This window comes from Physeter macrocephalus, unplaced genomic scaffold (genome assembly GCF_002837175.3).
Source record: "Physeter macrocephalus isolate SW-GA unplaced genomic scaffold, ASM283717v5 random_57, whole genome shotgun sequence".
NCBI classification, from domain to species: Eukaryota; Metazoa; Chordata; class Mammalia; order Artiodactyla; family Physeteridae; genus Physeter; species Physeter macrocephalus.
The window spans coordinates 3,504-14,609 of NW_021145342.1; the positions used below are offsets into that span (position 1 = coordinate 3,504).

At 51.0% G+C, this 11,106-nt stretch overlaps 1 protein-coding gene across 1 annotated transcript in view; it reads right to left on the reverse strand.

Moving 5' to 3' along the window:
- The window catches only part of NUCB1 (nucleobindin 1), a gene marked incomplete at its 3' end in the record, with an annotated part of 18,995 nt that overhangs the window by 3,417 nt on the left and 4,472 nt on the right, over positions 1 to 11,106 (reverse strand). The window contains exons 4-7 of the mRNA XM_028483710.2: positions 8,780 to 8,912; positions 4,159 to 4,262; positions 1,537 to 1,722; positions 1,173 to 1,263 (exon numbers count right to left, since the gene is read on the reverse strand). Coding sequence (XP_028339511.1) covers positions 1,173 to 1,263; positions 1,537 to 1,722; positions 4,159 to 4,262; positions 8,780 to 8,912 — 514 coding nt within the window. The remainder of the gene's footprint in view (positions 1 to 1,172; positions 1,264 to 1,536; positions 1,723 to 4,158; positions 4,263 to 8,779; positions 8,913 to 11,106) is intronic.

Below are 11,106 nucleotides of genomic sequence, written 5' to 3' on the forward strand. Positions count from 1 at the left end.
AGAGGGAGGCCCGCATACCACAAAAAAAATAAAAAATAAAAAAAAATAAAATCATCACTCTAGACCTTTAATCTCACTGTCCTCCTTTCCATGGTAATGTGACTACCTGATCATCTACCATAGAACCTACTTCACTGATTCTGAGATGCACTTTTTTCTCCCCATATTTTATCATCCATAAAATTGGGAGGCATCTTATCATCGATGCTGCGTTAGTTTAATGGGAAGTTTACGTAAAATTCAAGTGTTCAAGTGTTCATCTTATGTTCCATGGTCACTTAGATTCACTGAAATACAGAATTATCTGTTCGCCTGATCACTGGCTCTGTGATGCCAGGGGGACTTTCTTTTGTTCACAGCTGTATACACAGGGTCTCCGTGAAGCTTGGTCCTTAGAGGTCTCTTGGTAAACATTTGCTGAATGAATGAATCAGACCCTGCTAAGCTCTGGTGACAGGCTATAGCATTTGGTTTGTGTTCGTGGGCACACCTGAGGGGGCCTGGCAAAAAGTGGTATCGGGGGGAATTCCCTGGTGATCCAGCGGTTAGGACTCCACACTTTCGCTGTCGAGGGCCCCGGTTCCGTCCCTGGTCGGGGAACTAAGCTCCCGCAAGCCGCACGGTGCAAAAAAAAAAAAAAGTAGTGACATCAGGACATAAGACCCAGATTCAGAGCCAGACGCCTGGCATTTGGAGATTGGAATTAGAGGCTGGACATAGAGGTGATGTTTCCGGACAGGAAGAAAATGAAGGGGACCATGCCCCTGAATCACCGTGGAGAAGGGGCTTCCCGGGTCCCTGGAGGCCTGGTTACTAGGCAGCAGCCCCTACTTAGCAATAGGGCCCCCAGAAGTGATCGGGGTTTCTGGGCTGCCAAGGGAGGGGGGCCCAGGCCTAGCCAAGCCTGGTTTGCTCAGTTAGGGACACCAGTCAGTCCTTAGAACCCAGAGGCCTCGTGTATCCCAGAAAAAAGGACGAGCTCTTCCATGGAAGATCCTATTCTCAACAACAGGGAGGGATGGGGCCTTCTAGACCACCAGGGGAGAGGGGCTCAGACCTCTTTGGTCTCCCTAAGCCCCGTGAGTTAGGGGGACCCCTTCTTAGCATTCAGGCCCCAGAAAGGTCAGAGACTCAGCGTTAGCCTGGGTCTTGGGACTCCCTCCCCACCTTACCATGAAGTATGAAGAAGGTCTTGGGGTTAAACCTGTTGGGGTCCAATCCATCCAGTTCCTCCCACACCTCCTTCAACTGGGCTTGGCTGCCCTGTGGAAGGGAGAGCCGGGGGCTCATGAGCAAGAGGTCTGGGTCCCATAGGATAAAGCTAGAGAACCCTTTACCCCCATCCCTCAAATGTCATTCCCCTCAAGCAAGAAAACTACAACTCCCAGCAGCCCCTGGAGGTAGCTGGGTACATTAAAAGGGGCCTTTTGCCTCAAGGTCTGCTGGGAGTTGTAGTTTCAGCTACTTTCTTGTGGAGCTTGGCAAGTTGGACATGGTTGTGGGGGGCGGGGGGTAGGCATGCATGGGGGTCCTTACAGGCACATTGACTTTGGGGTGTTCTCGGTGCCGGCGCTGTTGCTCTTCCAGCTTCCTCTCTGCCTCCTTTCGCTGCTCCTCTCCCAGGGACTCCAGATAACGGCGTCTCTCATGTTCCTTGAGCATCTCGTAGCGTTTGAACTCTTCATGATGGGCTGCGTCGTACTGGGCAAGGTCCCGGGTGGCCTGGGGAAAGGCAGACAGTCACTCTCACCTCACTTCTATGCCCAGCCCCTAATTCCAACCTCCGAATGCCAGGCCTTTGGCTCTGAACCTGGCCCAACTTCCGCGTGTGCTGGGTCTTACGTCCCGATGTCACTTTTGTCCCATAATACATAGCCTCCCCTCTTCGGTCAAAAGACGAGGATGGTTACACAATAGCAACTTTAACTCACTTCTTTCAAGTCCTCCACAATCTCAAGATCTTGGAGGAATAAATAATAAGGAACAGCACATGAGGTGACTTAATATGGAAAGCAGTACAGCTAGGGAGTAAACAACATGAGGTTCTCTAATTATCCTGCCCAGGGTTCAAATCTAGGCTCTGCCATGTGAACAAATCCCGCTAGCTGTGTGACCTCGGGCAAGTTACTCATTCTCTCTGTGCCTCAGTTTCTGCCTCTGGAAAATGGTGATAACGATACTATACTGGGTTGTATAGGGTCCCCCCAGAATTCATGTGCACCCAGAACCTCAGAATGTGACTTTACTTGGGAACAGGATCTTTGCAGGTGTAATTAGTTAAGATGAGGTCCTACTGGATTAGGATGGGCCCTAATTCTAATGACTAGTGTCTTTACAAGAAGGCTACAGAGAAGACACAGAGAGACACAGGGAGAATGCCACGTGATGGTGGGGGCAGAGACTGGAGTGATGTGTCTACAAGCCAAGGAATGCTGGCAACCCCCAGAAGCTGGAAGAGGCAAGAAGCAGATGCCTCTAAGGAAACCTTGGTTTTGGCCCAGTGATACCGATTTTCAACTTCTGGCCTCTAGAACCCTGAGAGCATAGCTTTCTGTTGTCTTAACTCACTGAGTCTGTGGTAATTTGTTATATGGCAGCAACAGAAAACCAATACAGCTGTTGTGTGGGGAACAGACGGAGGTTCTCAACCTGGGGTGACTGCGGTCCCCAGGGGACAGCAGTCAATGTTTGAAGATATTGTTGGTTGTCACAACTAGGGGAGGTCTACTGGCATCTAGTGGGTAGAGGCCAGGGATGCTGCTAAACATTACACAATGCACAAACAGCCCCCAGAGCAAAGAATTATCCAGCCCCAAGGGTCAAGAGTGCCGAGTTGAGAAACCCTGCTGTTGAGTGTGGAAGGCAGAAGCAAGGAGCCCATCTCTGGGGTTGAGACCAGGAGAATGACAGAGCGGCTGCAGGAAAGCGGACAGTTTCTGGAATGTTCTGGAAATAAGCGGCAGAACCATCTCTCGGGGACGAAGGTCAGGCATGGACGCAATCAAATGGCTGCTATTATCTTCATGGCCACTAGATGGAGCTCCAGTCAGCCAGAAAAGCAGGCTGAGGCTCAAAGTCAGGCAGAGAGGTAGGTTCCGTCCTGGGGGTGCTGGGGAGCTACAGAAGGGATGTGAGCAGGGAAGAGGCAGGGGCAGACCTGAGCATCTCCTGCCGCTCCCCAACCCCGAACCTGGCCTTCCCCACGAGGCAGGGTTGTAGATCGTACTTCTCACATGAACACTACATTTGTTCCTGTGCTGCTCCAACAAATTATTATTTATCGTGGCTTAACACACACTCATCACCTTACAGCATGAAGGCCAGGGTCTGAAATCAGCTTCACTGGGCTGCAATTAGAGTGTTGGCAGAGACGTGCTCCTTCCGGAGACTCTAGGAGAGAACCCTCTTCTTTGCCTTTTCCAGTTTCTAGAGCTGCGTCCGTGCCTGTGGCCCCTTCATCCATCTTCAAAGCCAGCAGCAGAGCCACCTTGCTTTGGTCGTCACACTGCCACCCTCTACTGTAGCCAGATCTCCCTCTGCTTCCCTCTTTTTAAATTTTATTTTATTTATTAATTTCTTTGGCCGTACCACATGGCTTGCGGGATCTCAGTTCCCCAACCGGGGATTGAACCTGGGCCTTGGCAGTGAAAGCCCAGAATCCTAACCACTAGGCCATCAGGGAACTCCCTGCATCCCTCTTACAAGGACCCTTGTGGTGACACTTAGGGCCCACCTGGATAACCCAGGCTCATCCCCCCCCATCTCAAGCTCCTCAGCTTAATCACAACTGCAAAGTCTGTTTTGCCACATCAGGTCACAGAGCCAGAGGTTCTGCAGACAGCATGTGACGTCTTTTGAGGGGCTATTATTCTGCCTACAGCAAGGACACAGAGGGAATTCCTGCCCCCGGTCATAGGGGAGGGATTTGAATCCAGGTGTGAGTGGAGCCAACCCCCTGACCCCGACACACACGCACACAACTCCGCTTTCCTGTAGAGAATCTGGGGAAGGTTTTTAGGCACAACCAGCCCTTCTGCAGCCACTGGCCTCAGAGAACACCAGGCAGGGGTGAGTGGGCTCACATCCCAGCCTCTGCTCCCTTCTCCCCCTCTACAAAGCTTCCCTCAGTCCTCTGCCCCCAAGTCCCCCTCAACCTACTGTCTGGATCAGCAGCTCCAGGTCCCGGGCCTCGAATGTGTGTTGATTCTGAGGGTCCAGGTGTTCAAACTGCTTCAGGAGGCTCAGGTGATCCAACTGTACATCTGGATGAGAGGGAAGACGGGGTGGGGGGGGGGATGAACAACTCATGGAACGTTCTTTCTTTCAAAATCCCTATCCTTGCGGGAATCCCCTGGCAGTCCAGTGGTTAGGACTCAGCGCTTCCACTGCCGGGGGCTCCGGTTCGATCCCTGGTTGGGAAACTAAGATCCCACAAGCCGCGTAGCACGGCAAAAAAACAAACAAAAATCAAACAAACAACAACTATCCTGGGCTGGATGTGCTCTAAAGGAGGTCACAGAGGGCACAGGAGAAGCCCACAGAGGATGGCTTGAATGAGCCTGGAGCAATCAGGGAGGGCTTCCTGGAGGAGGTGATGCCACAACTGAGTCTGATGCTGAAAATTATAATAACCATGATGATAACCAACATGTATCAAACATGTACTATGTGTCAGGCCCTGCTCTAAACATATTAAATTCATTAATGCATTTACTTTTCACAAAAATCTCACATAGGTTCTGTGATTATCCCATTTTATGGATGTGAACACTGAGGCCCAGAGAGGGGAAGTGACATCTACGTCACCATCTAGGAAAAGGCAGAGTGAGGATTAGTTGGGCTCCAGAGCACATGACACTTAACTCTGTTATGGGTTGAATTGCGTGCTCCCAAATTCACAGGGAGGTTGATAGCCCCCAGTATCTCAGAATGTGACCTTATTTGGAGAGAGGGGCTTTACAGAGGTGATCAAGTTAAAATGAGGTCATGAGGATGAGCCCTAATCCCATATGACAGGAGTCCTTATAAAAAGAAAATTTGGACACAGAGACACACACGTGATGTATGTGTGAATAGACATGGCGGGGGGGGGGGGGGTGGCCATCTCCAAATCGAAGAGAAAGACCCAGAACAGATTCTCCCGCACAGCCCTCAGAAGGAACCACCCCCTGCTGACACCTTGATTTTTGACTTCTGGCTTCCAGAACTGTGAGACAATCAATGCCTATTGTTTAAGCCAGCCGGTCTGTGGTACTTTGTTACAGAAGCCCTAGGAAAGTAATGCAGACTCCTTGTACGAGAGTTTCCCGGCAGAGAGGGAGAGAGCAGGACACACTTGGCACCCACTCATCCACTGGACACAAATCTTGAGAGGCCTCCTGGGGGCCCCCATGTGAATCAGACCCGGGACTGCGCCTCCAGTGGCTCCTGGGCTGGTGGGGGTGAAAGGCACACACACAGGCAGCTGGAATCCAGGTGACTCAGGCTGTAGTGGCAGCAGCTCTGGGCCTGGGTGAGCCCAGAGGAGGGACAGACCCAGGAGACAGGCACAGATCAAGTCTCATAATTCGTTATTCATGCCACAGATATGTGTTGAGCCGTACTCTGGGCCCGACCCTGTGCCTAGCACTGTGGACACAGCAGGAACCAGAGGGTGATGGCATCTGTCCCCTGGAGCACCGGGTCAAGATGGAGAACAGGTGAGTAAGGGACAAACACATGACCACAGAGGACTCAAACAAATGGAGGACTCTTCACGTAGGACGGTCAGGGCAGGACGAGGGAGGTGACATCTGGGCTGAGACCAAAGCTCCATTGGCCATGCCAAGAGCCCGGAGAAAGAATGTCACAGGCAAAAGTCCCAAGGTGAGAAAGACGTGCTACCCTCTGTACTAAAAGTGCTGATGTCAGAGGGTCGGGTGAGAGGGCACACGTGAAGGGAGGGGCTGGGACGGGCGTGGCAGGGCTCAGCTTGGCCTCCAACTAGCAAGGGGTGTGGACTTGATCCTGAGGGCACTGGGGAGCCATGGCTGGTTCTGAGCACAGGAGGGACAGGACTTGAATTGGGTGCTATGATAGGCTGAATAAAGGCCCCGCCCCCCCAAGATGTCCACATCTGAATCCCTGGAACCTATGAATATGTGATCTCATGGGGCAAAAGGGACTTTGCAGATGTGATCAAATTAAGGCTCTTGAGATGGGGAGATGATCCTGGATTAACTGGGGAAGGGGGCTAAATGTAATCCTTGTAAGAGGGAAGCAGCAGGAGATCTGACTACAGAAGAATGCCATGTGATGACTGGAGAAAAACGCTACGCTGCTGGATTTGAAGAGGTTCCCAGCCTAGGAATGAAGCTTTGGAAGCTGGAAAAGGTAAGGAAACAGATTGCCCCATAGCACCTCCAGAACTAACAGAGCCCTGCTGACCCCTTGATTTTTTTTTTTTTTTTTTTTTTTTTTTGCGGTACGCGGGCCTCTCACTGTTGTGGCCTCTCCCGTTGCGGAGCACAGGCTCCGGACGCGCAGGCTCAACAGCCATGGGTCATGGGCCCAGCTGCTCCGCGGCACGTGGGATCCTCCCGGACCAGGGCACGAACCCATGTCTCCTGCATCGGCAGGCGGACTCTCAACCACTGCGCCACCAGGGAAGCCCTGACACCTTGATTTTGGCCCAGTGAAACTGATTTTGGATTTCTGATCTCCAAAGGTAAAAAGAATAAATGTGTGTTGTTTTAAGCCACTAAGTTGTTGCTGATTTGTTACAGTGGCCACAGGAAATGAATCCAGATATTAACAGGATTCTGTTAAGAATGGCTGTTCTACGGGAAATAGTGGGAAAAGCAAGGGCGGCGGCAGGGTGCCCAGGGAGGAGGAGACTGCGCTGATCCAAGTGGGACCCAGTGACAGCAATGGACGTGGAGAGAAGTAGTCAGATTCTGGAGATTCCTGAGTTGTTGAAGGGACAAAAGTTGAAGTACATAGCTTAGCGTATGGGATGTAATAAGCAACCAATTGATGGGAGGGATTTTTTCTCATTCATGACAAGGGAACATCCAGTTTACCAGAGATCAAGTCAGACTCCGAAACTGTAGTAATTAAAACAGCAAGACAGAGAAAGCATGGATAGTTATGCAGAAGGAGGCCGGAGGCCATGCCCGTCTGGTCACCTTAGAGCCCCAGCACCCCGTTCAGTGCCCGGCCCTGGCACAGAGTAGAACTCAAGACATATTTGATCAATGGATAAGAGGCATCAGATAGGAATGAAAACAAAGCTCAGCTCTCTTACTGACCCTTAACACCATCTACCAACGTTCAGTGTCCCCATCTGTAACACGGGAGCCTCAAGGGGGTCAGGAGATGAAAGAAGAAGCTGGAGGTAAATCTCAATAAAATGGGATTGTTCTTACACTTAGTGACGAGCCAAAAGGTGCCCCAGCAGTACCAGAATATCCCACAAAGCTACAATGAGTAAAACAGCATGGTCCATCGTAGCCAATGGATGCAAACAACGCATATCCATCAATGGATGAATGGACAAACTAAATATGGTAGATCCAGACGAGGGAATATTACTTGGCCCTAAAAAGGAATAAAGCAGTGATACATGCTACAGTGTGTATGAAACTTGAAAATATTACACTAGAAGAAGCCAGACACAAAAGATCACTTATCATATGATTCCATCTATAAGAAATGTCCATAATAGGCAAATTTACAGACAGAAGGTAGGTTGCCAGGGGTGCGGGGGGGAATAGAGGGGTGATAGTTACATGGTCTAGTGATTCTTTTTGGAGGGATAAAAGTGTTCTAAAATTGACTTTGATGATGGCTGCACATACCTGTGAATATACTAATCACTGAACTGTACACTTCAAATGGGCAAATTGTTTGGTATACGAATCATATCTCAATAAAGTCATTTAAAAGAAATAGCATGGTCCAGACGCATGCTCCAAGAAACTATATCTAGGAATGTTAGAAATAAGATGGGATCTTGGAATTTAAACCCACTCAAATCTCCCTCTTCCAGGCACATTCTTTTTCTTTTCTTTCTTTGTTTTTCTTTTTTAGCCATACAATTAGACTACAAAATATAGCCTCACATATAAATGCCAGGAAATTAGAATCATTCTAGTGGGGGAGAGAAAGAATAAGTAAGCAAGGAAAAATACAGTGTAACCTGTTGAACTTCCTGACTTTGATCACTGTGCTATAGTATTGTAGGAGAACACTGTTGTTCTGAGAAAAATCACACTGAAATATTTAGGCATAAAGGAATACGGTGTCTGCAAGGAACTCACAAATGTGAACTACAGATAAATGGAGCAAACGTTAACAATTACAGAATCTGGGCTAAGGGTATTTGAGAGTTTTTGGTGGTATTCTTGCAACTTCTCTGTAAATTTGAAGTGACATCAAAATTTTAAATGACCCTGATTTGTTAAAATGAAAATTAAAAACACATCAAAAACCACCCAAGCAACTAAGATTACTAACATCTCCCGAGTAATGTTAATAGTAGATGGTGCTAGGAAGAAAACTCGCTCAATCTTCCATGCAGATTTTACAGGGGTGGAGAGAATGAGGCCCCAGTTGGCTCCACCTGCCAAAATCACCTGGAGGCCGGGGAGGGAGGCTGCCCCATGACCCCCATCGTCGCCAGCTCCGCCCACCCCACTGGCCCTGCCCACCCCACTGGCCCTGCCCACCCCACTGGCCCTGCCCACTCCACTGGCCCTGCCCACTCCACTGGCCCTGCCCACCCCACCGGCCTGCTTACTGGGCTCCTGCTGGGCGTCCATCTTGGCCTTGAGCAGCATCCGCAGCCTTGACACCTCCTGCCGCTTGAGTTCATCCAGTTTGGTGCGGACATGGTGGCTGACGAAGTCCAGCTCCCGGCTCAGCTTCCCGCTCTGCCCGAGAGAGAGGGGACACAAATCAGGCTGCCCTCTCTGGAGCCTTCTACCAGCTTTCTGATGCCTCCTGGGGTTCCCCGGAGGCCCCGAGACAAGAATTCAGCCCCGCAGCCTGGCATTGGAGGCCCTTCTTATTTCCCGTCACTCATCAAATCACACTCATGGCTCACGGCTCTTTCCCACCTCGAGGCCTTTACACATGCTGGTCCCTCTGCCTGGGCTTCTCCCTGCCACTGCTTTCCAAGCCTAACCAGGTCCGCACAGTCCTTCAAAACTCAAAGCATACTGTACAGCACAGGGAACTATGTTCAGTATCCTGTGGTGAAGCATAATGGAAACGAATAGGAAAAAGAATACATACATGTATAACTGAGTCACTTTGCTGTACAGAAGAAATTAACACCACATTGTAAACCAACTATATCTCAATAAAATTAAAACAAACAAGCAAAATAAACTCAAAGCAGACGGTGCCTCCCTTGGAAGAATCCCCGACAACCCCCTTGACGCCACCACACACACACGCGCACACACACACACACACACACACACACACACACACACACACACACACACTCTCTCTCTCACACGTGCTGAGCAGGGTGCCTTCTCTGAGTTACCTCTATCATCACTTTGGATTATGTCTGCTTCTCAATTGTGCTGACCCCACCCCACTCCTGTTCACAGTCCCCCACCCCCATGGCTCCCCAATGCCCACAGGACCGAATCCCTGGGCTTAGCACTGAAGATCCTGCAAGATCCTGCATCTACCCATGCCTACCCCTCCTCCCTGCCGTCCCCGCTCCAGCCCCATCCCTCTGTCTTTATGTCAGTTATAAGGAGCCACCAGCAGACAGCTGAAGGTACCACAATGCTTCACTGGTACACACAGTTCTACTGTTGAAATGTCGCCCTTCCACCTGCACCCCCTCCTCCGTTTCAACTTTTATACCAGACACTCTCACTCAGAATTCAAACCTCACTCGGGAGAATCCGTTCCCTAGAAGCTTCCTCTCACTGTCAGACGGACTGGGTCACTCCTCCGGGCTACCCCAGCACCCTGCACTGTCTCAGATGGTTTTCTCAGCCACTCATTTGGGTCTCTCCAGCCTGCAGGGGGCGTGGCCTTTGCAGAGGCAGCAGGACAAAGGGACCGCAGTGCCAGTCATGATAACCTCAACCAGTCAGGCACCTACGATGAGTCAAGTCCTGCACTGGACTCACTGAGTCCGTCCTCTAATCCTGCCCACAACCCCATTTTATAGATGAACAAACTGAGGCTCAGGAGGAGAAGCCCCTGGCCCAAGGTTCCTCAGACAGTGAGGATAAGAGGCCAGTTTCCAGCCTGGTGACACAGGTGGGGTCATGTCTCCCCAGAGTGAGTCTTGGGGCCTGGGTTCAAATCCCAGTCCTGGCACCACTGCACTGCGTGACCCCAGCACACTGTTTGCCTACTCTGGACCTCAAAAATGGGGATGAGATTATCACCACCAGTGACAAGGACAACTGACATTTACTGAAGGCTGATGACAGGCTGGACCAAAGCCTCAAAGTGGGGATTACGGCTGATTCACACAAGCCCACCCCCGTCTCCCCGCAACAGAGAAAGTGCTGCATGAGCCTCCCCGTTTTCTGAGAAGGAAACCAAGGCACAGAGGGGTGTGACCACTTGCGCAGAAGAGCGTGAGGTGGCGCTGGGATTGGAACCCGCCACTGTTCCCACTCCAGAACCTGCCTGCCTACGTGGCCACTGTTTCTGATGTCATTTCCCACTTGTATGACCTTGGACAAGCTGGGTGGCCTCTAGGGCCTCCGTTTCCTCAGCTGGGCAGTGGGGTGGGCTGGGCTCAGCAGTCTCTAGTTATGCCCGTCCATTGTCGGGGGCCAGGTGGATGGGGATGGACAAGAGCCCAAGGAATGCTGGGAGGTTGTGGGGAGAGTAGGGCTGCCCTCCCCCCATCAGTCCCAGGCCCTGGGGCCTCCTCTGGGCCAAGGTGTTTGGACAACTCGGGGTGGATCCCCCAGGTGGGATGTTCCAACATGCACCCGAACGGGGAGGGGAGTCTAGGTGGGGTGGGGTGGTGGCAGGCAGTGTTGTCTCCTCATGGCGTGTGGTGTGTGTGTGTGTGTGTGTGTGTGTGTGTGTGTGTGTGTGTGTGTGTGTATGTGTGTGTGTGTGTGTGTGTGTCTG